Source organism: Salvelinus fontinalis, chromosome 38 (genome assembly GCF_029448725.1).
Source record: "Salvelinus fontinalis isolate EN_2023a chromosome 38, ASM2944872v1, whole genome shotgun sequence".
In the NCBI taxonomy this organism is placed as follows: Eukaryota; Metazoa; Chordata; class Actinopteri; order Salmoniformes; family Salmonidae; genus Salvelinus; species Salvelinus fontinalis.
Genome location: NC_074702.1, coordinates 25,267,181 through 25,294,455, shown reverse-complemented (window position 1 = coordinate 25,294,455; position 27,275 = coordinate 25,267,181). Strand labels below are relative to the sequence as shown.

The following is a 27,275-nucleotide window of genomic DNA, read 5'->3' as shown; positions in this document are numbered from 1 at the left end:
CCCTCCCCCCTCCCCTCCCCCCTCCAGACAAGGACACATGGGGGTTCGAGTTACACAACCTCGGTGCCGGCCTAATGATGACGAGTCCATCATCAACTCAACTGGTTTACCAACTGAATGACACAATGAAAAACTCTTGAATATTACAAAGCTGAACAATGCCATGACCTTAATCAAAATATCTCATAGATCTTAATAAATAAAAATGGGCCTAAACATTGTTCAGTGGACTGAAGGGACAGTTAAACTATATTTCGTTATTTCCTTCCACAAATGAGGAAACTTTTAAATGTATACGACAAAAAATGCATACTAAATCTAGGCATAGTAGTAGGCTATTAATGCTGTGCCTTGTAAAGGGCTTGGGATCATCTCAGCTGGGCTATTTATTTGAATTTATTTTGACATAAAAGGCCAAAGAAAGTTTCGATTTTCTGAATATATTATGGTGATAGACAAACTAAAGTAGGTATGGGCTACTCCATGCATGCGTTAAAGCCAGATTGAGACATAAGCAATGTGTGATCGCTTTCATGATAAACCCATGGAAATTGATAATTAAAGACAAATCTTTTATAATGAAATACAGAAACTCACATTTTCTGTCTAACTTTGCAAACTTAAGTAATAAAACAATGTTTTATGAATTTGTTTAAAGTCACATTCAACCTCAAGGAAGTGCATTGGGCCTATCATATTATAGCCATATCTATAGTCTCCATCTATATATAGACCGACTTGCAGACTAAAAAAGTAAAGGCCTTAAAATATGCCCTTTCCTACATCGACGATAGATGGTTATTTGTCAGAACAATTAGTGATCTGTTTGCTAAGGGGAACATGGTCTTACTTTAACCTACTTTGGAAGGAGGTTCTTTTTATCACAGTGTGCAAGTTTGCGGTCAGATTTTTTTACATCAGTTGCAATTTCCGGAGTCATATTTAGAAAAACTACAGGAAGGCTATACAATGTTCATTACCACTATGGTTATTATGGTGAGGCTATTCAAGTTAGAAAGTTGCAAGCAACAGGCTTTTGAATGCAAAATGAATGTATTTAATCTCAACAATGCCCAAGAACAAATTAGAAATAGGCCTACATTCATTTGTAAATTACATGTTGCTTGGAACACACATGATGTAATGTGTTAGTGCACCTCAAAATGCATGATGGCAATAAATATTTCTCAAAACATTGCTGAATGATAACAACACTCGGAGCAAAGCCTATAGAAGCTCAACCCTATCTGCACCTTTATTGCTCTATGTCCAATCATCAGCCTGATCAACTTTTAGGCACAGTCAGATTAGGAAGATTGTCATCGTTGGTTTGTAGGCTAATCAGCAGGTTTGTGTGTGCAATGTTGTAAGAAATTAAAAAGGACTTCGTTTCACCAGTAGGGACCCAGCCCTAATGCGTTGTTGGAGTGACTTCACTTCCCAATTTAGATTGAGAGAGAGAAAAAAAAGCTGCCATCCGGTTATGGACTAAGCAAGAATTGTTGCTGCAATGGTTTGCGCCAAAGGGTAAATGCGCTTGTGTATGGGTTGATGCGATTCAGTCAGGCTATCCAGACTAGTTATAACGTGTTTAAATGACTAAATGAGAATCAACGACTGAGTGACTGCTACAATGGACTGTACGATAAAGGTAGGCGATTGAACTGGTTTTAATGTCGCTTGTGAAAACGATACGCAGCCACCCACTGAGTCGGTTAGCACGTCTGTTTGCTGAGTGAGAGAGGCAAAGCGGTGATGCGAGGTCCCCACTCTTTCCTTCTTGTACAAAATTTCCTCTTCCTTCCCGTTCGTGGTTGTATGTCGGCTCTTTAATAACACAAGTAACCACTACATCTTTACACACCGATTAAAAACGAAATGGTGTCCAGCACTGCACGCGTAAAAGGGGCGCGCAAAACTCGCTATTTTAATTGTTTCGTTTAATCAAGTTTAATGCAGAGGTTCCTGGGTTAAAAGCACATATGCTAGTTTAAAGAAAGTTAAAGGTGATTTAAAGATGTGATGCACCTGTCCCAATTGATGATAAAGACGACACATTTGAGGCACATTACACAGCATATAAGGAATATTGATCAGTACAAGTTTATTGGAGCGCTCTCGTGGCAGGTGTCTTGGCGCCATTGAACGCATTTGGAGTATAAGGCCACTTTCCATAGAGTTGGAGGATCGAAATCCATGAGATGACTGGTATTTCATATTTTACATTCATTTATTTAAACATTAAATCATCATTACCACCACATATGAATTACTGTTAGGATTATTTTATCCAATTAAACAAAAGGACTTCAGGAAATTCTTATTCTTTAATCGAATGATTAAAATGGAGTAATGTAAAGACGATCTAAAGCTTACCGAAATTGATGCGAATAACTAGGCTACTATATGTAGCCTAACTGTTATTGGAATAGATAAATTATTGACTAATCTAATGGTTCTGAAACGCATTTTTGTCATGAAGGTGGGGCACAAACCATGACCAAGACAACGGAACAGCATCAATTACAAATATAACGTATTGAGGTATTCCTTGTTATAGCAATACTGATTATTATTTTCACATAATAGGGTGAATTTAACGAAACAGTTAACGAATAGTTCGACAAAAATATGTAGCGCCTGATTAAATAGCTTGTTCTGTAAAACAACAAGGACCTTCAACTTTGAGAAAAAAGGCACCAAAACAACGAATGGATGTTCTGCCAAGGTTATAAACCTCACGATCAATTCAGCCTATTTGCAGAATGAAACATATCAATTTAGAGGCTAATAACGAAACGAAATAAACGATTTAACAGGTTTTGAAATTGGTTCCTCAACCATGTTGATAATATTTTGAAGTAGCTAAGGCATTGGAATAAGCCATTTACATTAAAATGTTATTAAACTTGATTAAAATGTATATATTTTGGACCAACAACTTTAGCCTACTTTCACGCATTGCAGGTGTCCATCCTGTTTCTCGTCCACTGAAGTCAAATCACTTCCAGAAACGTATAACGAAATTATCATTACTTTTCTTCATACCCTACAGCTATTACAACATATAGGACTAACATACTTATGCTACTATTTGGATAACCTGAGGGAGGGAATACATAGGCTACTTCTGGTTACTGAAAATTGATGTTATTACAGTGACATAGAGAGCGTAATTTAGGAGCGCGCGCACACAGACACACATACACTTTTAAAACTTAAATATGAAGGCCCATCTACTGAAACATGGATATTTTCTAAAACATCCAGATAAAGTCAGTTGTTTTTGTCACAAAGCTATTTAAAGAATATAGAGGCCTGAACTGCAAACAGGAGCGCTTGTCAGGTGTCGTTATCTGAGCTCTGCAGGCTTCCTGTCTCAAACCTCAGACTTTCCGCACACATTTCCGCTCCATCCACACGAAAAAGGCAACGGAGACTTTGCAAAACAGAATCAAGTCACTGGATGTGTCGAGGCACTGCATTGTTTTAGATGTGAATACATGAACTCTGAATATACCTAAGACGACCGTGCTCATACGCCATGTGTATCCTTTATTATTGGCAGCTATAGTACTTGCTTTATTTTTCTACTGTCTAAAAGCCATGTAACAGAAGCCATGATGTCGCCATATCAAAAGTTGTGAAAACCACATGTTTTTGCATGTTGAAGGAGCAGCTGCTGCAGACCTTTGCAAAATCAGCTCGATTCAACCTCTACTTCTGCTTTCTTGGCCTCTACACCATATTGAGGACAGAGTTGGTCACATGTTACATGGATCACCGTAGTGAATTAGTGATCAACTGCATACAATAAGCAAAACAAACAGTTTCTTGATATATGGCTCTGGATTCAATAGGCAATTATTTATTCATTTAAATTGTGATAAACAATAGCATCATTTTTTAAATGTACACTTTTTATCCATTGACTCTTTAAAATCATAGACGAATGAATATTTAGCAGAGTCAATCTTTTCTTGTTTGGCAATGAACATTCACCTTGGTAGACAAACTCTTTGCAATTCGAGGCCTCTGTGGAAAGGCACCATAAGCACAGATCAAAGCTAAAATACATTCACAACATAAAATCAACTTCAGCAATGATATGGAACAAAAGTTAATCTAATCATAGTTAGGTAAGTAGACTGCAATGCATTTGGTTTAGACTAGTAATCAGTCTCCCTTGTGAATCAAAGATATACAGTTGAAGTCGAAAGTTTACATACACCTTAGCCAAATACATTTAAACTCAGTTTTTCACAATTCCTGACATTTAATCCTAGTAAAAATTCCCTGTCTTCGGTCAGTTAGGACCACCACTTTATTTTAAGAATGTGAAATGTCAGAATAATAGTAGAGAGAATGATTTATTTCAGCTTTTATTTCTTTCATCACATTCCCAGTGGGTCAGAAGTTTACATACACTCAATTAGTATTTGGAAGGATTGCCTTTAAATTGTTTAACGTGGGTCAAACATTTCAGGTAGCCTTCCACAAGCTTCCCACAATAAGTTGGGTGAATTTTGTCCCATTCCTCCTGACAGCGCTGGTGTTACTGAGTCAGGTTTGTAAGGCCTCCATGCTCACACACGCTTTTCCAGTTCTGCCCACAAATTTTCTATAGGACTGAGGTCAGGGCTTTGTGTTGGCCACTCCAATCCCTTGACTTTGTTGTCCTTAAACTATTTTGCCACAACTTTGGAAGTATGCTTGGGGTCATTGTCTATTTGGAAGACCCATTTTCGACCAAGCTTCAACTTCCTGACTGATGTCTTGAGATGTTGCTTCAATATATCCACATAATTTTCCTACCTCATGATGCCATCTATTTTGTGAAGTGCACCAGTCCCCCCTGCAGCAAAACACCCCCACAACATGATGCTGCCACCCCCGTGCTTCACGTTTGGGATGGTGTTCTTCGGCTTGCAAGCCTCCCCCTTTTTTCCTCTAAACATAACGATGGTCATTATGGCCAAACAGTTCTATTTCTGTTTCATCAGACCAGAGGACATTTCTCCAAAAAGTACGATCTTTGTCCCCCTGTGCAGTTGAAAACCATAGTGTGGATTTTTAAGGAGGTTTTGGAGCAGTGGCTTCTTCCTTGCTGGGCAGCCTTTCAGGTTATGTCGATATAGGACTCGTTTTACTGAGGATATAGATACTTTTGTACATGTTTCCTCCAGCATCTTCACAAGGTCCTTTGCTGTTGTTCTGCGATTGATTTGCACTTTTCGCACCAAAGTACGTTCATCTCTAGGAGACAGAACGCATCTCCTTCCAGAGCGGTATGACGGCTGCGTGGTCCAATGGTGTTTATACTTGTGTGCTATTGTTTGTACAGATGAATGTGGTACCTTCAGGCATTTAAAAATTGCTCCCAAGGAGGAACCAGACTTGTGGCGGTCTACCATTTTTTGTCTGAGGTCTTGGCTGATTTATTTTGATTTTCCCATGATATCAAGCAAAGAGGCACTGAGTTTGAAGGTAGGCCTTGAAAAACATCCACAGGTACACCTCCAATTGACGCAAATTATGTTAATTAGCCTATCAGAAGTTTCTAAAGCCATGACATAATTTTTCTGTAATTTTCCAAGCTGTTTAAAGGCACAGTCAACTTAGTGCATGTAAACTTCTGACCCACTAGAATTGTGATACAGTGAAATAATCTGTCTGTAAACAATTGTTGGAAAAATTACTTGTGTCCTAACCAATTTGCCAAAACTATAGTTTGTTAACAATACATTTGTGGAGTGGTTGAAAAACTAGTTTTGTAAACTTCCGACTTCAACTGTATCTAGGAACTGTAAAAGAGATTAGGTGGGAAGCAGGTGTTGGACAAGTAAATGTTTGTTAGCTTTTGCACTGTGCTTTAGTTCCAGTGGAGGTTATTAAGCTAGAGCTCTGTTGTGAATGCGAGGATGTTTCACAACAGTTGGTAGTACATGGTTGTGGTACAAGGATGTGTCACTATTGGTGAACTGTGTGAGCACCACCCTATGTGGCTGATTCACAAGATGATTATCTGATGTGCTGCTAACCATCAACCATTAAGCAGCTGAACCTGAGACAAGACTTCTAACTTACAGTCCTACATGTTCTGCCTGTGTATGGTTCTGTTGGCGTTTGTATTTTGTTCAACAGCCCGTTTTATGGCAGTATCTAGTATTAGCCTCAGGTGGGCCTAGTACATTCAGTACAAACCTTTCAATAGATTAAAATGGCCTAAGTGTGATAATGCACAAATATGCTGAACAAAAAAAAGATTTTCACTTTGACAGCAGAACTGACAGGACTTTAAAATGTGTGTTTGTAGTGTGTATGCTGTGTGTGTGCAGACACAATTGTTTTCAAAACTATTTTGTGTCCCTCAGCAACAGGGCCTAGCTTCTACGAAACTCATTGAACAGGAAGTTTGTTGTGGCATTGGCGGTCAGGCCACATTCGGTATATTTGTGTCAGTTTGCAAGCTAGAGGGAGAGGGAGTGAGCGGGGGGGGGGGGGGGGGGGGGGGGGGCGAGAGAGAAAGAGCAGGTGTATGAGCTTGTGGCTGTGAACTGTGAATGCACAAACACGCCATTGAAACAATGAATGAAACTAATGAAAGATAAGAAGTTCAACAATTGATCACTCCAATGCATAACATTACAATATGAGAATGGCCCTTGACCCTTTCCATGAATCGTTGCTGCTCAGCCTCAACCTCTTCTCAGCTCAGCCCTTAGTTTCACTTCTGCTGTCAGGGCCTCTGCACAACATGAGAGGAGGAGGGAGACAGACAGGGAGAAGAAAGAGAGAAGCGAGAGGAAAGAGACAGAAAGAGAGGAGAGAGCGAGGATAACGGTCAGGGAGGAAAGTGTGGTGGACCTGTGACGTGTTGTTCCTCTACCACTGAAAACAAACATCACATGTACTAACATTTCAGTATCAGTACTGAAATAATATTATGCCAGTTTGATATATCAATGTCATTCAATTAAGCTACAATGTTGCTATAGCTAACAGCCCTGTCACTGTTAGTCTGAAGAAGGAAATGCCACTAAATGTGTACCATGCATGAAACACTTTACATTGCTCAGGTAACACAATGGAAGAGCGGGACTTTGAACTTCAATCAAGGCTGTGTATTCTTGCTGTCCGACGTACCCAATCCTCCCCTACCTTCATCAACCCTAGGTTGTTTTCCAGCTTTAAAATGAGCCACATCTTTACACTGTGGCCCCCCTCTGTTTCCTTTCCCTTGGCCTGTGCCAAAAGGTTTCTCTGCACATGGGGGCCAGATTTCCTGTGGGCCACCGAAAACGCCCGGCACTGACGTACGAGCCACAAAGACAATAGTGAAGTCCTCTAAACACACACGCACTTAGACCTACACATATATACTTACCCACACAAAGACTCAAAAACAAGGCCTATCCTTACCCACTGTATAGACACAACACTCCCTCGCAGACACACACACACACACACACACACAAGAGTGCCATCTTGAAGAATAGTTTGGAGTTTGGGGGCCTTTGTCAGCGTTAAACACAGGAAGCAGCACAAAGAAAGCGTCTCAAATCTTGATCTGACTCCACCAAACTCCCCCCCATCACCCCAATCCCAACGAATTAAAACTGTGACAAAGATCACGGAAGCTCTCATTTCTCCAAACGTCGATGCCAGTGTTCCGCAAGTAACTGCAATCAAACATTATAGTACAGCTAAATTGATCAATAATGACAGTGATTTATAAACTTCATGCCACAATCGTCTATTTTCCATGTAATATTCCTCAAGTCCCCAATCACATATTCTAAAGACATCTGGACCATGACAAAGTTAGAAACGTGAATTAATAAATCCTTCATCAGTAGAACAAGACTCATTAGGGTATAAAATTTCATCATGCGTGTTCCATTCAACGTAGTGTGGAAAAACCTCAGAGGTGTGAGCAGTTTCCTGGCTACCATCATCACATGACTAGTTGTGGCCCATACTTACCGTAACCGCTGACTCCACTGTTTGTCCATGCCGGCAGGAAGCACTGTCCGTGGTGAGCGAGGACCAGTCCATTTTCGAGTCGCCCTTCCCTGCCGCCACGACCATGCACATGAAGGGCGAGATGACGTCACCGGGAAGCTTCAGCCAGGCCTCCGAAGAGAGCCAAGAACCCACCGAGCCGGAGTGGGCCGGGCCAGGAGCACAGAACCCTGGGAAGAGAGGAGAGCACATCAACGGAACCAGGTGCATCACAATTAGCAGTCTTTGAGAGAAGTTATACCACTTATTTAGTGTTATATATATATATATATATATATATACACCACATTCCCACTCATTTAGTGTTATAAATACACCACATTCCCACTCATTTAGTGTTATATATACACCACATTCCCACTCATTTAGTGTTATATATACACCACATTCCCACTCATTTAGTGTTATATATACACCACATTCCCACTCATTTAGTGTTATATATACACCACATTCCCACTCATTTAGTGTTAAATATACACCACATTCCCACTCATTTAGTGTTATATATACACACCACATTCCCACTCATTTAGTGTTATATATACACACCATATTCCCACTCATTTAGTGTTAAATATATGTACCACATTCCCACTTATTCACCACATTCCCACTTATTTAGTGTTATATATTTTTTTACATTCAAGAGTTTACCATCACCATCATAAATACTGCAACAGGATCACACAGAATCATACCAGAATATTACTCATCTCCCTATTCTCTCTCTCAACAGTCGTGAGTCCCCTGTGGACTGCAGTGTGACCAAACGCTCCAGACACATGAGCAGCAACGAAGGGGGTCAGCTGGCCTACCAGGCCTCATACCCTGAGCCCCGCGCCAGCCCCCAGACTGCCACCCCGCCCAACAGCGCCACAGAGGAGAAGAGAGTCATAGTGCCCGCAGGTGAGGTGCCAACACACTCAGCGGAGGGGTGCCCAGATCCTAAGGCACACAAGGATCTGCGAAGAGAATAGGCTGGGATGGTGTTCCCATCATATTGCCTTCACTTGTTAAATGATCTTCCATCATTTGGGAGTCAGCCATTAAGAGCAGATTTTAGGGACTGGGAAGAAAGCACATTTTTGGAATGGAATCCAGCCAGTGAGTCATTGTTGGGAGATTCCACCTAAGATGACATTCCAAACATGAGACATTAGGTGTGTTAAATCTATACAATTAATAGACAAGACTACAAGGTTTGATTCTTAGCCTGAGTCACACAGGCCAAGCTATTCTAGTGGCCATGATAATACACGGATATTACATCACAGCTGTGTTAAACAAGGACAATGAAGACCCTAGGGCAGGGCCCCATCCCCCCAAGTTCTGAACACAAAAACATTGATAAAAGTATTTTTTATTTTGGGACATAAAAAATGTATAAAAACACCAGCAAATCAGCTACAAGCGATTTACATTTTGGAAATCTGTTAAAGTATTCCCACACATAATAGATAATAAAAATGTAAGCAAGGTTTGAAATTGTTTTAATCAAATATATCCGTTTGGGCATCTTGCGGTCAATTTGCAGTCAACAAATGATTTGTAATTATGTTCCAGCCCCCTGACCATCCGCTCAACAAAAATAAAAGTTGATGATCTAGTTGATGATCCCTGCCCTAAGGCAGTGGTTCCCATACTCTGGGTCAGGACCCACTACTGGGACACCGGATGAAAACACTTTCAGTGTAAACTTAAACCAAATAGAAAGTATGTAGAAAATATAAAGGACCTTTTTATTTTTTAATAAAAGCCTATAATCTTTGAATATTAACAATCAACTAAATAAAAGCTAGACAATCAGCCCCCGTTGATTTTGTAATGTTTGAGCATAAGAACACAGCATTAGCCATGTCAAAATGCATGGAATTGTAGGAGATTAGCTATGAAACTGCAACATTTTCTCTCCGCTGCCAAGATATGTTTTACTTATAATTTGGTCTGTGTCTGTTTTTTTTCACCGCTCAACCCTTATGGTGGGTCGCATCTCAAAAGACAACTCAATTGCTGGGTCACAAAGCAAAACAGTTTGGGAACCCATGCCCTAGGGTACAGACAGAGGCGTCTCCAAACTACAGTCTGATATTTTGGGATATTCATGAGGTCCATACATCATCTTTGGGTTCTTACTGTACATTTAAAAACACCTTTAGTTTCATTTGAGGAGAAGAAAACATTAAACCTTTTTTTTACTCAAAAGAGTAACTTCTCAACTTTATGAGATGATGGGTCTGTGTGGGTTACAACAACCTCCTGTTACCACAACTTACCAATCTCTCTTCCTTCTCTCCCTGTCCTCCTCTTCCTCCTGGTCCCAGACCCTGAGGTGTGGACCCAGGACCATGTGCGCCAGTGGCTGGACTGGGCCATCAAGGAGTACAGCCTGGAGGAGGTGGACATCATGCACTTCCACACACTGGAGGGCAAGGCCCTCTGCAAGATGACCAAGGAGGATATGATGCACCTCACGTCCGCCTACAACACGGACATCCTGCTCGGCCACCTCAATTACCTCCGACAGAGTAAGGGTTACGGCCTGGGACTCGTAGAAACCTTTCATATGACTATTTTCATACTGCATGAGGACATAACTGATCTATGTATCCATTTTGTAACCTTCTTTGAATCTCTTTTTAGGCAGCCCTACTTTCTCCTACCCCACAACTCCAACCAACAACACACAGCAACAACCCAGACTACAGGTTAAATCAGGTAAGACAATTAATTTCACAACTCATTACCAAGAACAGTGACAGTGTAAAATCCTTAAACTGCATGCATAAAGAACCTGGAGCTAGCGAGCATTGAGATAAACAGCCTTAAAATGAGAAGGGGATTAAAATGGAGGGGTTTTGTGTCAGGAATAATCTATTCAAACCTCTCTGAGGCAGATCAAATACTTCAAAATGTAGTGTTGAGTTGCCATTTCAGATTATAGTTTAGAGCGCTTTAAAGTTTTTTGGCGGAGCGTTTCCCTGAGTTGATGACTCTTTGACGAGTCCACGACTCAAGTCAGTTTCAGACAGGAAACAGCTGCACCGGCAGAGAAATGGACGAGTATGGGTCCCACTTTGGGACACAATTGACAATCTAGTGGCAACAGAGGTGGCACGGTCAAAAGGACACTCATCCCAAGGAATACTGGACCATCTTCAGCTCTGTCTGTTTTCTTCTGGCTGCTTCAAATCACTCAAATCTCAGTTTTTGGGCTTCCTTCCATAGACTGTAAAAAAACTATGGACTAAGCAATCGATGACGATACCCCATTGTTTGCTATGGGAATGCTCAGTGGTGCATTTGATGATCAGGAAGTATCATTTCAGTGTGTCCCCATCTTGCTACATGGGAGGGGTTTTTGGAAACATTGCATGCGCAGTTTGAGAAACTCTGGGAAATTACGTTGCAAGCTAGGTCAGTGTTGACCCCTCATGTAGTATGTCAAGTTGAAGGCCCTCCGAGGTACCGCAGGCTGACATTAGCAACTAAATTGTCCTAGTAATCGGACATGCAACTGGTGAAGTAGAAGCAATTCTTGATACTGTCACGTTCTGACCATAGTTCTTGTGTGTTTTGCTTGTTTTAGTGTTGGTCAGGAAGTGAGCTGGGTGGGCATTCTATGTTGTGTGTCTAGTTTGTCTGTTTCTATGTTTGGCCTAATATGGTTCTCAATCAGAGGCAGGTGTTTTGTGTTGTCTCTGATTGGGAATCATATATAGGTGGCTTGTTTTGTGTTGGGGTTTGTGGGTGGTTGTTTCCTGTCTTTGTGTTTTCTCTGCACCAGATAGGGCTGTATCGGTTTGCCACATTTTGTATTTGTAAGTGTTCACTGTTTATCGTTTAATTAAACATGTTGAGCACTGGCTACGCTGCGTGTTGGTCCGATCCCTGCTACACCTCCTCTTCTCGTAAAGAGGAGGAAGGCTGCCGTTACAGAACCACCCACCAATCTCGGACCAAGCAGCGTAGCAATGGGCGGCAGTGGCAGCAGCAGCGGTACCAGGAGGAATGGACTTGGGAAGAGGTGTTGGACGGAAAGGGTTGCTACACATGGGAGGAGATCCTGGCTGGTAAGGATCGCCTTCCATGGGAACAGGTGGAGGCAGCTAGGAGAGCGGAAGCAGCCGCGAAGGTGAACCGGTGTTATGAGGGAACATGGCTGGCCAGGAAGCCCGAGAAGAAACCCCAAAAGTTTCTTGGGGGGGGGGGGGATAAAGGGGAGTGTGGCGAAGTCAGGTAGGAGACCTGCGCCAACTTCCCGGGCTTGCCGTGGAGAGCGAGAGAACGGGCAGACACTGTGTTATGCGTAAAGGCGCACGGTGTCTCCTGTACGTGTGTATGGCCCGGTGCGGTACATCCCAGCTCCACGTATCGGCCGGGCTAAAGTGGGCATCGAGCCAGGTGCCATGAAGCCGGCTCAACATATCTGGTCTCCAGTACGTCTCCTCGGGCCGGTGTAGATGGCACCAGCCTTACGCATGGTGTCCCCGGTTCGCCAGCACAGCCCAGTGCGGGCTATTCCACCTCGCCGCACTGGCCTGGCTACGGGGAGCATTAAACCAGGTAAGGTTGGGCAGGCTCGGTGCTTAAGAGCTCCTGTACGCCTTCACGATCCGGTATATCCGGCGCCACCTCCTCGCCCCAGCCCAGTAACACCAGTGCCTACACCACGCACCAAGCTTACTGTGCGTATCCAGAGCCCTTTACGCACTGTTCCTTCTCCACGCACTCGCCCTGAGGTGCGTGCCCTCAGCCCGGTACCACCAGTGCCGGTACCACGCACCAGGTGTACAGTGCGCCTCGAGAGTCCAGTGTGCCCTGTTCCTGCTCCCCGCACTAGCCTTGAGGTGCGTGTCTACAAATCGGTACCACCAGTTCCGGCAACACGCACCAGGCCTACTGTGCGCCTCAGCAGGTCTGAGCCGCCCGCCTGCCCAGCGCCGCCTGAGCCGCCCGCCTGCCCAGCGCCGCCTGAGCCGCCCGCCTGCCCAGCGCCGCCTGAGCCGCCCGCCTGCCCAGCGCCGCCTGAGCCGCCCGCCTGCCCAGCGCCGCCTGATCCGCCCGCCTGCCCAGCGCCGCCTGATCCGCCCGCCTGCCCAGCGCCGCCTGATCCGCCCGCCTGCCCAGCGCCGCCTGATCCGCCCGCCTGCCCAGCGCCGTCTGATCCGCCCGCCTGCCCAGCGCCGTCTGAGCCGCCAGCCAGTCAGGAGCCGCCAGCCAGTCAGGAGCCGCCTGATCCGCCAGCCAGTCAGGAGCCGCCTGATCCGCCAGCCAGTCAGGAGCCGCCTGATCCGCCAGCCAGTCAGGAGCCGCCAGAGCCGCCAGCCAGTCAGGAGCCGCCAGAGCCGCCAGCCAGTCAGGAGCCGCCAGCCAGTCAGGAGCCGCCAGAGCCGCCAGCCAGTCAGGAGCCGCCAGAGCCGCCAGCCAGTCAGGAGCCGCCAGCGCCGCCAGCCAGTCAGGAGCCGCCAGCCAGTCAGGAGCCGCCAGAGCCGCCAGCCAGTCAGGAGCCGCCAGAGCCGCCAGCCAGTCAGGAGCCGCCAGAGCCGCCAGCCAGTCAGGAGCCGCCAGCCAGTCAGGAGCCACCAGTGCCGCCAGCCAGTCAGGAGCCGCCCGCCAGTCTTGAGCCGCCCGCCAGTCAGGAGCTGCCATTCAATCCGGAGCTACCTCTCGGTCCGGAGCTACCTCTCGGTCCGGAGCTACCTCTCGGTCCGGAGCTACCTCTCGGTCCGGAGCTACCTCTCGGTCCCGAGCTGTCTCCTCAGTCTGATGGGGCCCTTTGTGAGGGTTCCTAGGCCAAGGTCGGCGGCGAGGGTCGCCACTCAAAGGACGCTAAGGAGTAGGACAAAGACAATGGTGGAGTGGTGTCCATGTCCAGCGCCGGAGCCGCCACCGCGGACAGATGCCCACCCAGACCCTCCCCTAGAGTTTTAGGGGGTGCGTTCGGAGTCCGCACCTCAGGAGGGGGGGTACTGTCACGTTCTGACCATAGTTCTTGTGTGTTTTGCTTGTTTTAGTGTTGGTCAGGACGTGAGCTGGGTGGGCATTCTATGTTGTGTGTCTAGTTTGTCTGTTTCTATGTTTGGCCTAATATGATTCTCAATCAGAGGCAGGTGTTTTGTGTTGTCTCTGATTGGGAATCATATATAGGTGGCTTGTTTTGTGTTGGGGTTTGTGGGTGGTTGTTTCCTGTCTTTGTGTTTTCTCTGCACCAGATAGGGCTGTATCGGTTTGCCACATTTTGTTATTTTGTATTTGTAAGTGTTCACTGTTTATCGTTTAATTAAACATGTTGAGCACTGGCTACGTTGCGTGTTGGTCCGATCCTTGCTACACCTCCTTTTCTCGTGAAGAGGAGGAAGGCTGCCATTACAGATACCATGATTGTGTTTGGGAAAAAATGCTTCCTTCTATGGTTGCTGGGTAAATACTTGAATTCAATCACTTTTGACAGTCCCCCTTTTGATTTGAACGAAACATTCCATACATATTTGCCCATTGTAGAAGTTCTCACTAAGTTACTTTTTGGACCCAAATGCAAAAACGTTCAAGAGATAAAGGTGCTCAAAGTTGACCTATTTTACAAACCCCACCATGAGACAGCTATGTCTTCATCACTGGAACAGAAACGGTTGAGATTGCTATCATTTAAAAGCTTACAAACAGTGTTGTCAAACTATTTTATACTTTCTTGAAAATAAAAATGTAATTTAACCTGAAACATAAATGATCAAAAAACGCTGAAACTCCAATTTGTTTCATATTCAAATATAGGTCCATTCTATTTCTATGATTGACACCAACCCTGTATTCAAGAGCATGTTGTCTCAACCAATGGCGGGAACAACACAAAAACCTCATGATGTAAAGTAGGGTCTAATCTACAACATATGCATATATGAAGAATGAGCTTACGCGTTTTTAGATAATTAACTTCAAGTCCATTTTCATTTAAAAATCTAATTTATTTGAAAACAGTTTGAAAAACCTTTTTATAAGCTTTTAGCTGATATCATGTTTATACTTTCTGGTGATGTAAACATGGATGTCTCATGGTATGGTGGGGTATGCAAAATGGGTCAACTTTGAGCACCTTTATCTCCTAAATGTTTTGCTATTCAAGTCCAAAATGTAACTTTCTGACTACTTCTTCCATGTACAAACATTTTATGGAAAGTTTTGTTTAAATCAAAAGGGATGCTGTCAAAAAGTGATGGAATTCAAATGGATTCACCCTGCTACCCCTGTCTGAACTTTCTTCCTGTGGATGCCTCGTCTCACCCTCCATTCTTTTTGAGCAGAGAACAGCTATGAGGAGATAGGCAGAAGGAACAGCTGGTCATCGAACCCCATGCTGCCTGCAGTAACCAAAGGTACAATAACCGACGTCACATCTCATTCTCAGTGCTTTACATTTCTTGTGAGCACTAAGGCAGATTCATACTAATAGTTATCAGATATTAGTTCTAGAAATTATTACTACAGTGGAGGCAGAATAAATTCATTTGGTCAAGCATTTTGTAGTTCAAGATGGAATAATAATGATAGAGAAAACTAAGAGTAAACAGAACTTATCAACATGTTTTCATCATGCTGATAAATACATCATGTTTATGATTTAGGTTCTCAGATGGAGCACCAACACAGCACCAGAGTCACAGAGCCTCCGCCGAGAATTGTGCAAGGTGTGCATCTGTACTGCTTTCTCATTTCCTGATCCTAGTTTGTTGTAACACTGGTATAACCTTTGTACCATAGTCAAGCCAACAATGTCTTAACAGAACAATCTAACCTTTCCAACCCTTAAATTTCCTTGCAGACCCATACCAAGCATTAGGTCCCATCAGCAGTCGTCTAGCCAACCCAGGTGAGAGCATATCCCATAATGCACCATGTTAAACTGGTGAACCAAAAAGGTGGTGACAAATGTGGCCTTTACACTGTCTGCTTTGGTGTCATGAACTGTAACACTCAAATAGATTGAATAGGAGAAGAGGGCAGAGGTATTCCTTAAAAAGAGAACAATTAAGTCATACATTCCCGGTCTGGGATAACACATTGACAAAAATGTCCACCTAGACGATAGCATTATACATTCACCCTCAGCAAAACTAGGCTGAAACATTTTAATTATTGTCTCCCGTTAACCAGAATGACCCTGTTTGACAGAATTAATTCTGTATCTCCTCACAGAAGGCCAGGCCCTCCACTCCAAGAAACGAACAGGCAAACACAGTTCATACAGGCTGCCTGACCCCAGCGCTCACAGGCCTGTGGGTAGGTTTCTGCCTGGTCCACCCACGTTCTGTCTCTCTCCATGACACACAGTGAAAAAGGTCACATTTGCAGAAATAGTTCAAACTTGAAAATGTATTTAGAATCCTGGTGGTATCTCTTATGCAAGTTATATTCTCAGACACAGACACCCATGGGACATAGATTGATATGACAATAGCAAAATAGTCCACGAGAAGGAGATAGCAATGGTGCATGAATGAAACTGCATGTGAATAAATGTAATTGTATTTGTGTCAAATTGCCAGTTGGCAAACTATCCCTTACGGGATTAATTGACACAAATAAAAATGACAATGATTCACAGTAATAATTCTTACGGTGTTCTGTGCAGATCACATAAAGAATGAAATGAAAATCACACAATAGTAGATAAGGATATTCAAGTACAAATACAGAAAAATGAATTGTGTATGGATAAAACTACACTAATCTACAAACAATCCTACTCTTAAGAGAAGCATTTCAGAAAGAGATCTTGCTCGCTTTAACAGAATCCAGGCCTTTGATGCATCCATTCCCCTCACCCCCTGTCCCGTTTCTCTTCCAAGGCTCTGGACAGATCCAGCTGTGGCAGTTCCTGCTGGAGCTGCTGTCGGACAGCAACAACTCCAGCATCATCACCTGGGAGGGCAACAACGGCGAGTTCAAGATGACCGACCCGGACGAGGTGGCCAAGCGTTGGGGCGAGCGCAAGAGCAAGCCCAACATGAACTACGACAAGCTGAGCCGCGCCCTGCGCTACTATTACGACAAGAACATCATGACCAAGGTGCACGGCAAGCGCTACGCCTACAAGTTTGACTTCCAGGGCATCTCACAGGCCCACCAGAGCCACGGCGGAGAGGGGGGCATTGTTAAGTATCAGACTGAGGTATCTTATGCCCAGCCCTACCACAGCCACCAGCCAAAAATTAACTTCATGAACACGCATGCCGCCCCTATGCCCGTGTCCCCTGGGAACTTTTTCGGGCCGTCGCCAACTTACTGGAACTCAACCAGCCCAATGTATCCCGGGTCTCCCATGCCAAGGCACCCGGGGACTCACTCCCACCTGAGCTCATACTATTGAGGTATGGGTGTCTTGCACTAGACTGGATGGCAGAGCTTTCTGAAACAGACTGATATCCAAGATACCATCCACAATGTATCTGGTCTTTACATCTAAATTAGGTTGTAACGCTATGCGAGTTTTGTTAGTACAGAATGTAAAATGGACAATAACGCTCACGTCACATCTTCAAGCAGAGGCACCATAAGATAGGCAAAAGGAAGAGGGTAACAATGTGAAGAAGCAATGGTGACTAGTAGAGACCAAGGGATAGCCATGAAGGTTCTGCCTTCTTGAATTTCTCAACTATGGAGGTTGAGAATTTGTTCATATTATAGCCTGTGATTCAGTTGTTTGAAAACCATGTTTTTCAAGTAGGTAAGTATTTTGTTTATGTCATTGAGGTCATTGAAGGACTTAAAGGGGAAAGTCACTGAGTGTGCGAAGTGCTAAAACTGTTATGAGGTCTTGATCGCAACTACTATATTCATTGATCTAACATTTGTAAACGTATCATTGTACAGAATGTGTCATACAATTGTAGCAATAAAACATTTACCCCTGTAGTAATGCTAATAAAAGGAACTTATATATTTGAGTTGGTCTCCTTTTCTCCAAACCATTGATAATTTTAACTGACAAAAATATTAACTCGATGGTGTATCAGTAATTTGTTTTATTGCCAAGGTGAATTATCGACATGAACATCGGGCAGTGACCACACTTGCTGTCTATTTGTCCACACCAAAGAACTCCTCGAATGTTCTGTGTGGTTCAGAGACCTGCTCCACTTCCACAACAGCAAATCCCTTCACAGGTCTCTCTTTAAGTCTCTCCACCTGCCTCACACCTAACTGCCCCTCCACCATGGTCTCGGGCTGTGAGGTTGTCATCACCTCCTGGGTCAGAGCAGGCTTTGTGTTGTATTCCACCGACCACGACTTGCTGGTGACCATCTTGGTGGTGGCTAGAGTACACAGAGCGAGTTAGATGCCAAACATCCTCACCGACACAGACTGAATAAATTGATACTCATTGATGGTGGCAGGCTAATAAGCCTTGTGTGTAAATATTTGAAAATGGCTTTCCAAATGAAAATTATTCATATCATAATGAGGCCATCTTTACAAATGCAAAAAAGTACTCGACCAAAACAACCTCCCAAAACCCAACAGTAAGTAAATGCAAAGATACACTTGTAGGCACAGTACTCACCAGAGGGGACAGCAGAGCTACATGTGGACTCACAACAGGAGCAGACTGAAGAAGCTCCATACAGCTCCTTCCATCTGATAGGACCAGACCAAGACATGTCAGAGCAACATGAGTCTTGTTTCTATTATTCATGGTTTTCTATCATCTTTTGCAGGGCCTCTATGGATAAAGTATCAGGCAGCTTTAGTATTAGCAGGGCTTACCCCCCTGCTGCAGAATCGTAGGTGCAGGCCTTCGCAGTTGAAGAGGGGACAGACCTCCCCACAGACATAGCACAGTGCATGTAGAGCTGCTGTGGCTGAAGAGGCGGCTCGAGCTGATTCAAATGTGGCACAGAATCTACAGTTTGCATACTTATGTACATACTTCTTCCAATGCAATGTAGTGTCAGAGGACCTCAGTAAAATTAATTGCATAGACAAGGGAAAGAAAAAGATTAAGCTCAGTAGTCATAATGCTTGATGAAGGCCATGTATTGCATAGGAAATCTAACAAGGGCATAGCACTCAAGTTCAACTACTGGTCAGTTGACTATGGTTACTGTTGCATATTACGAACGGAGTGCATCCTTAACATACCTGCCCTGCTGTCATTCCCTGAAACAGAAAAGCATCCATGGTAAACCTCACAACATTCCTTTTATATGGGATGAATCTGGAGCCACTATTGTTTCTGCTCTCAACCATGCACCTGAGCAGAAAATAGATTACTGTTAAATACAAGAAGTTCCTTTTTTTTTTTAAAGGGTCAATCTGCAATTGCTACATTCATCTTTGGAATTATAAATGAATGATATATACCCATATATTCTTGAAGAATATAACTTATCAATGCTGCATGAGCCTAGTTCAACTGTGGTACAACATCAGAACCCAAAACTATCATTTGGATATCACAGATGGGCAGTACTTGCATCTATTGCTCGCTCTATGAATTTGAGAGTGGTTACATTTCTCCAGCCCCATCCTTCACATTTTTGCCAAAACATGGGCGGGGATTTTCTTTGTTATTGTTTCAGCTACAGATTGCCTCTAAAAGCAAAGTACTGTGCAAATGATACTGATAGAAGTGATCTGGCATACTGTACGTCTACATTACCCAAAATGGTCAATGACAGTAAACTGAGGCGTAGAGGAGTGTGACTGCTTAATAGTCACATTACATGAGTGGACATAGAGACGTCCATCTTTAGACAGGGAAGGCACTTCAGCCTGAAAGTACATGGGCTTTCCCATAGAGTACCCATCGGATGGGGCAAGTCTCTCCCATTGAGCTGAGGGAGAAAGAATGAGTAGTCAGATCTTTCAATTACCTGAGGGCTCATTTAAGTACATTCTATAACATGAGGACTACTCATTTACTGTAATCAATGACTCATCTATACCCTACCATTACGTGCAGTGAGCATGGAACGGGTTCTGTTCTTCATTGGTTTAGAGACCTTGTGTACCACGTTCAGCATGTAGCCTATTTTGTAGGAGTAATGATATCTGGAAAGAAATAAGCAAATGTAAATAATTGGCATCGACTATGAATCAACTTTTAAAATGTTGTGCCAACCTGCTATCATTTATGTCCTTTTCTTTGTATGAACTGATAACCCCTCCAGTGACATGAACTCAAGGTAAACATCAATCCATCATAAAATAGTGTAAATACTGCAAGTCACCTGTTGAAGTGACAGACAACTCGCAAGGTGAATGGTGCAGCTCGTCTGATAGGCCCTTGGAGCTTCGGAGGGTCATATCGGAGAGTGTTGGAGTAGGCCACACGATTATTTACTAGCTGTTTATTGAAGATCAGTAGGCTTACGTCAATATCAACAAGGTACTTCTGGGAAATGTAGGCCTGTGAATGCTGACAAACCTTACCGAGCGCTTGCTCCCACAGAGGCCGAGGTCGTATTCGAAGATGAGGGAATCTTTTGTAGATTTATTGGTTTGGCATGTTCCGAGTGTTAGTTGAGACGGTGAACCCCCGGAGCCCAAAATATGTTTCTTTACCTGCACGAACATCTTGTTGATCTTACAAAGTGTTATCACTTCGCGGGCTTGACTTTTTGGATCAGCGGGCTTCTTTGTTGGGTACACCGGGATCAGTATTTTCCTAACTTTATCCGGTAATTGTTCATGTCCAGTTCCACGGACTGGAGAGAAATGTTCCTTGTCTACCAGCGGCCCCCTTGAGTGCTGGAACACAGGTAGTTCGAGGTAAGAAGGCGAGTCTTCGGTGAGTAATAACTTCACAGAAGGTTTTATAAATGACTGGCGTTCATTTGAGCCTCCCTCTGCTCTTAGAGAATGCAAAAGGAACAAAAAGGCCAAGTTGAAAATATAAAACATATCTATATTCATGTACCAAATTGTACAATAACTCGAGCAAAATCAGGCCCTGCGTCAATTCATATCCATAGGTATGCCGCGTTCAAATACTAGTCGGAACTAGGAAGCTTAGACATTTCCGACTTGCTGATTCGTTGATCACCGCACGTGTACAACCAGTTGGCAAATCGAATTTTTCCGAGTTTCCTAGTTCCAACTAGAATGTGAACGCGCAATATTCCTTGCAGAATGAGCCAGAATCAAAAACACCTGTTGGAGACCTAGTCGCACAACGCTCGTGCCACCGAGGCCATTTGAACTGCAGGGAAAATATTAGATAAATTGGATATTATAATATTATAGATGATTATGCCTGCCTATACGTTTTTATAGACTAGACAAAAATAGTCAGGGCCTATAAAAATGAAGAAAATACAAATAGACAATTATAGATTATATACAGACAAGTTATTATCCATACAGTGCATGCTTTGTATGTTGTTAGCTCTCATTTTCAACTTTCATGACAGATAAATGTGGGATATTGTTAATTATATGCCTAGGTGTAAAATAAGTGTTAAGCACATTTTTACATTGAGCAAAAACCATGTGTGTGTTTGCTCATCTCTAGAAAATGGTCAGTTCAATGGAAAATATATTTAATGTACAGAAAGCACACATATGTGTTAAATTCAGCAGAATACAACGTTTTGGAACGGACAGATAGAAATACGGTATGTATAACAAACATGCCTCTCCGACAATTAGAACAAGGAATCATGCCAGCTCTATTCATCACATTTATATCTGAAACGTTTCGACGACGCTGGCCAACTGAATGTGGTCATGGTTTCCTTATGAATTTAGCGGCAGTAGCATTATATTTAAAGATGGGTAAATCACAGTGAGAGAGTGAATGGGAGGAGAGTTAGAGCAGAGCCAGTCCAGTAGAAGGCAGAGGGGGCTGCGGCCCCATTACACAGGTGGGTGGAACAGCATTCATTGGTAAAGGTGAAGTTGACGCCCATGGCGTACTTCTCACCAGTCAGGCCACACAGGGCGGAGGACACAGCTCTTCTCATAGAGCTTCACACTGAACTCTCCTGTAGATTAAAGTGTTTATGACCGAGTTAGCGTTACATTAATGGTGTTATTTGTACACACTCAATCACAAACTTGCGGGCACACAAACACAATGTATGTAACTAAAGGAGCTCTCACCGCGCTCCCCCACAGCTTTTCTGGACAGACATAGCTGACCTGGAGGACAATTCTGAGGGAACTTGATACAGTCCAGTGGGGAGATGGCAGGGAAGACACAGGTGACGCAAAACAGAGGAACTGAAAGAGAAAGATATTGATTACACTAAGAACAAATTAAAACGAAAGTTTGGTGCAGGGACTGAAGGATAGTAGAGATTTTTGATTGATAATCTTCACTGACAATATTACCTAAGGAAGGAGCTACAGTCGTATGATGGAAATGGGTGGGAGGAGCTTAAACAATGTTGTTAATGTAACAATGCACAAGTCAATATACAAAGCTAAACACCAATTAGCTTCTCCCATAAACACACATGGATGCACACACAAACACAGTACATGATACATTGCAATATAAGTATTCCATTTCTAACTCCTTTCTCTTCCACTTACCCACAGATGGTACCAGACACAGTAAAAGCAGATGGCATAGAAGCTGCGACATCACTTGTTTTTTTGTCTCTCTCCAAACAAAGACAATATCCTGTATTCCCTTTGATTTGACTGCTTTCCCAGCTCCTCAAGACCTTTCTGTCTTCTCGTTATCTAGTTATTCTAGATCATCTAAAGAACAATAACTTATTGCAACCTTCTCTTATCCAGAAAATGTGTTGATGTAGTCCTTTCTGGGGATGCGTCTGTACAAACCTATGGTATTATGCCAGTACTTTTAGTCTTCTCTCTCTTCATGCATCGTCTGCTCAGATCTGAAGATAGTATCTAGGAAAACGAGAGGCTACCTTAATTATCTCCCCACCCCAACACATCTGATTCAATTAGGACATTATCCGCCCAGTGATAAGACTGAAGTCACTCCTCCGCCATGGCTGATTGTCAAGTGTACACTGGAATCTGCATAAATACTAAAGTAGATACAAACTATCTGAGTATTCAGTTAAATAGTGTGTATTGCAAGGAAGATACAGAAATATATTGCTGAAATCTACAGTACTGCTTTGACGTGTATAGAGGACCTTCATACAAGTATTCCGTAACCACTCACTAAAGAAGAGGCTTATTGAATCATCCCATATTTCTTAATGAAAAACATGAAGTTTAGAGGCAGGACTGTCAAGTGACTTGCCGTCTTATGACTCGGACTGAAGAGGAGGGGGCGATGAAGACTGGACTTTAACAGTATACATATATTCACAGGTGACGTTGAACATAAACAGTACAGTAAACTGATTGTGATTCTAATGCAGTCGATGCTGAACATATTCAATTCGCAATATAGATGCCAAGCTGTAAGAAATGCCAGTATGACAAGGAGATCAAGTACATGCCAATAAAACCCATGCACATTTCTGCTCTGAGGGACTCCCAAACAATAAGCAATGGGGCTGAGTTTGCAGAGAAATACTGTTTGTTTATTTCAAGTACACATTAATGGTGTAATGCAGAAATGTGGTTAATCGAGGGTTGAGATGCCACACATGACTTGGTTAAAAAACACACCTTCCTAATATCTTGTTTAAATGGTCCCTTTTCAGCACATTGGTCCATCTTTCACTTCATATCCAGGCGAAAACGCACATGCCGTTTGTATACAACTATAGATTCAGGCTCTTCTCTTTCCTTGATTCCTCTCCTCATCTACTTCTCAAAACGCATTGGAGGAGAAGATCAGAGGGAAGATGAACCTTAGATCTTTCTTCCCTCTGATCTTCTCCTCCAATGCATTTTGAGAAGGAGCCAAAGAGAGAGGAAACATTGAGGAAAGAGGAATTGAGTCATGCACTACATAATGAGTTTAGTACAACCCCTGTTGGAGGAAAGTGGGCATTGCTCGTCTGTCGACCAGCTGCCGCCGCAGCCTGACCACAGCAGAGTCCACCTGCTCTGCGGCCCTCTTGCCGTGCAGGTTGGCCACCAGCTGCAGACATGTGCCCTGCAGCCTGGAGAGCTCCTCTTCAGAGGACAGCAGGCAGCGTCTCAACACAGAACTACCCTGAGAGAAAAACACAAGACTCAGAACATGAGAGCAAGCACTTAACTCGACAATTGCATAAATCATGGATTGATGTCAATGGAAGACTTGCACAGAAATGTGAGTCTACTACAGTAAATGGCCAAGTACATAATAAGAGAGTGTCACTCATGTTAATTTTTAGAGGAAGGTCGTTAGTTACCTGTATGAGATGAGCAGCCTCAGGTAACTGGGTCCCAGGGTGTCTGTGGTAAACCTTTACTATAGGCCTGTTCAGTTTCTCTCTGGAAAATATATCCCCACTGTACTCAGGGCCCTGGAAAACACATGACAACATAGGAAGATAGGGGTGGAGTAGTGAAGTCACCCACTATCAACATTATTACAACCAACCAACGTTAGTGGCTCTTTCTTTACCAAATCAGCACAGATACAGACACTATCTCCAATGCACATGCTTATCCATGACAAAGCTTACAGACAGTTCCACTCACATACTGACCAGTGCTCTGTCGTGGCTGTGACGAATGCAGTTCAGCTGCCTCTGTTTGCGGAAAATGGCCTGCCTGGTGGCTGCAGACATAGTTGTAAGATTTTGCTGTGCGAGAGAATGAGAGTTTTACTATTTTGACTTTTAAATGTTAAATACTACTGTATGTCCCATGCTGTACCTTCAGAGTGACTGTCTCAGCTATTTTCTTTACCAGAGCTTCATTGACAGTACGGTGGGCAGCTTTTTGCCTGGCGATGGCATTGCCAGTCATCTGCCTGATGTTTTCTCGTAGCAGCTGTGATTGGTTCACAGCCAGAGTGGAAGACTCCAGAACCTGCTTACATTCTGAGAAGGGAAAGATATGGGTAATTCTTTATTTTTCAGACCTGTTTTAGCTGATATTTGCCTAGTATCCACTAAGAGTGTATAGTAGAAATGGGCAATTTGTGGGACTAACTAGCAAATGGTAAGCCTACAGCTGCTGGTTTAAATAAATCCCAAATAAATAAATGAGTGGCTATTATGTAACTATTATGTTATTACACTGTCACCATGTCGAGTCTAAGACAAAAACTAGGTGAATCACTGACAATAAAACAAAGTGTAACCACAATAGGCACTATATGGGACAAGGTGACGTCAATACAGTGCCATAAACTGTGTTACATTAGTACAGTATGTTATTGACATAGCACCGGGAGTGAAGGGGGCGATTGGCTCTGGCAGTTTTATGAGGCCTTGGGAGGGAGTTCCATGTCCCCCTGCGGAGAGAGAGCCAGAGCCAGTGTGTGGTAGAAGCTCTAGAACACGCGCTCTCTCACTGGCACAGTCCAGCAGCTGCCTACTGCACTGACCCAGGGTCTATACATGGCAAGGAGAGAGAGAGAAATAAGGGCTTTTTTACAGGTATATCAATAGCAAATCAAGGGATATCTCAACAACTTTCTTGAATAGGCATAATCATAACCCTAGTCACCTGTATCCACTGAAAACCATAAAAAGAGAGAATGCGAGCAATCACATTTATTTTATAAAGCCCTGTGTACATTAGCATTTGTCATAGTGTTTTTACAGTAACCCGGCCTCTAGCAGTTAGATGTCATCACCTGTAGTTGTGCTAGTGTGCTCCTCAGAGTGCTCTCCAGCTCCTGTTTCAGCTCAGTGAGTTCTCTCTTTTCACACTCCAGCAAATGGTCTGCTCCGTCTCTGCCCTGGAAACAGAACAATCATCTGAAGTGTTTTTTTTCTCATAGCCATACAGTAGATTAGAATCCATATAGGCCTAGTGTAGTCCAGCAAAGCAATACTGGGCAGAATAACTTGGGGTCAGGTGGAAATATGAAATTAACACAAATAAATTAAGTTGTGATACATGCACTGCACACACTGAACTCACAGTCTCAGTAGTAGCTGGTCTTATGGTCCTTCCGTCCACACTCTTCTTGTTGATCAGCATTTCACATCTCAGGCTCCTCAGCATCCTCTCCAGGAGGCCTCTCTCCCGCTCCAGTTTAACGCATTCATGTGCCACCCGGCCAGCTTGTCTACGTATCTCGCCCTCCACTTCCCTCACACTGCGCATGTACTCCCTTGCTACTCCGACACTGGCCTCTGCACACTGCTCTCGGAAGCAGGGAGGGGGAAACGGGCCCACAAATGTGGTGGTGGTAGCATATGGGAACTAAACATGACATAAGATAATGACATTGAAGTCTACATATACAACAATATATAACTTAATTTCATAAACTGTGATTGCATTATTTCGCAAAACAGCAATTACCACCAACATACATTTTAGGCTAAAGCTTATATAGCCAACATGATTTAAAATAGTGCACATTCATTCACTATTAATTGAATTCATCATAACTTTAAAATATTAAACTCTCACCATTGTCCCTGTGTTTTGGGGTCTGAGTTTATTCTTGCACAAAGCATCATTAGTATCACCACCTCCAACCACTTCAATTGTGTCTGTGCGCCTCGGGGTAAACGCGGTGGCGCTACAGCTCCGCGCACGGCTGATAGACCCCGGCCGTCCTGCGTAGGTTTGCCGCACCAAGTGTTCCGCTCGCCGTATAGAGTGCATCGTATCATCTCGCCAGGACTGCGGTCCTATCGTCACAGAGGCGAGGGGAACTGACTGAACAGGCATTTTCTATTTACTCAAGCCTCTTAAAAATATATATATTTTTAACTACCAAGTCTCTTTTGATTAAGCTACTAATTACGAAAAGTTCCCCTCAACCCCCCAAGGGCCAAATAAACTAGAGTTGAAATATCATCTCCAAAGCAACAGTTTCCAAGTAACCAGAAACCATGGTCCTGCTTGTGATTGGACAATAGGTCAGTCAGTTGTGGGGTGAGGTCATGTCTAAATGGGATCCAGCTTTTGTCAAATTTACGTCAAATTTTTATTTTATTTTTTAAACTAACCCTAACCCTTTTCCTGACCTTATCCTAATTCTCAACTGCCACGTTAATTCTAACCTACTGCGTAAGCTCTCCTAAACCGGCTACAATAAGAACATTCTGACAAACACTGGATCCCTTCTAGCCATGACCGTTTACTGGGGATCATATTCCGAGTGTGAAGTACAGAGCATATTAGACACCCGCGGGTCATGAACGTCACTTTGATCATCCATGACATAGGCAGCAAAATAAATGCAATTTAAA

The 27,275-nt window shown here is 43.4% G+C and overlaps 3 protein-coding genes across 6 annotated transcripts; 1 reads left to right on the top strand and 2 right to left on the bottom strand.

Moving 5' to 3' along the window:
• The first annotated feature begins 1,474 nt into the window (after window positions 1-1,474).
• On the top strand, window positions 1,475-17,969 carry LOC129837459 (Friend leukemia integration 1 transcription factor-like). Of its 3 annotated transcripts, none has more exons than XM_055903624.1 (10): window positions 1,475-1,651; window positions 8,024-8,229; window positions 8,765-8,934; window positions 10,350-10,553; window positions 10,669-10,743; window positions 15,327-15,398; window positions 15,648-15,710; window positions 15,845-15,892; window positions 16,219-16,302; window positions 16,872-17,969. In XM_055903624.1, the coding sequence occupies exons 1-10, from the start codon at window positions 1,634-1,636 to the stop codon at window positions 17,390-17,392; spliced, it is 1,461 nt and encodes a 486-aa protein (XP_055759599.1). In that variant the 5' UTR covers window positions 1,475-1,633; the 3' UTR covers window positions 17,393-17,969. The 3 variants fall into 3 exon arrangements, with proteins under 3 accessions (XP_055759599.1, XP_055759600.1, XP_055759601.1); XM_055903626.1 differs by lacking the exon at window positions 1,475-1,651 and adding an exon at window positions 1,695-2,208; XM_055903625.1 differs by lacking the exon at window positions 16,219-16,302.
• A 72-nt stretch (window positions 17,970-18,041) lies between these two features.
• LOC129837712 (zona pellucida sperm-binding protein 3-like) lies at window positions 18,042-21,013 on the bottom strand. The gene is made up of 8 exons (XM_055904099.1): window positions 20,458-21,013; window positions 20,256-20,371; window positions 19,976-20,076; window positions 19,685-19,859; window positions 19,165-19,276; window positions 18,790-18,902; window positions 18,587-18,660; window positions 18,042-18,338 (listed from the first exon to the last, which is right to left on the bottom strand). The coding sequence occupies exons 1-8, from the start codon at window positions 20,938-20,940 to the stop codon at window positions 18,103-18,105; spliced, it is 1,410 nt and encodes a 469-aa protein (XP_055760074.1). The 5' UTR covers window positions 20,941-21,013; the 3' UTR covers window positions 18,042-18,102.
• A 2,505-nt stretch (window positions 21,014-23,518) lies between these two features.
• Window positions 23,519-27,207, bottom strand: ccdc105 (coiled-coil domain containing 105). Of its 2 annotated transcripts, none has more exons than XM_055903362.1 (8): window positions 26,488-27,207; window positions 25,990-26,274; window positions 25,700-25,804; window positions 25,289-25,454; window positions 24,772-24,938; window positions 24,603-24,698; window positions 24,303-24,416; window positions 23,519-24,121 (listed from the first exon to the last, which is right to left on the bottom strand). In XM_055903362.1, exons 1-8 carry the CDS (start codon window positions 26,749-26,751, stop codon window positions 23,924-23,926), a joined length of 1,395 nt encoding a protein of 464 aa, XP_055759337.1. In that variant the 5' UTR covers window positions 26,752-27,207; the 3' UTR covers window positions 23,519-23,923. The 2 variants fall into 2 exon arrangements, 1 of the variants encoding a protein (XP_055759337.1); XR_008756703.1 differs by having other exon boundaries at window positions 24,034-24,121; window positions 24,595-24,698.
• Window positions 27,208-27,275: the final 68 nt, after the last annotated feature.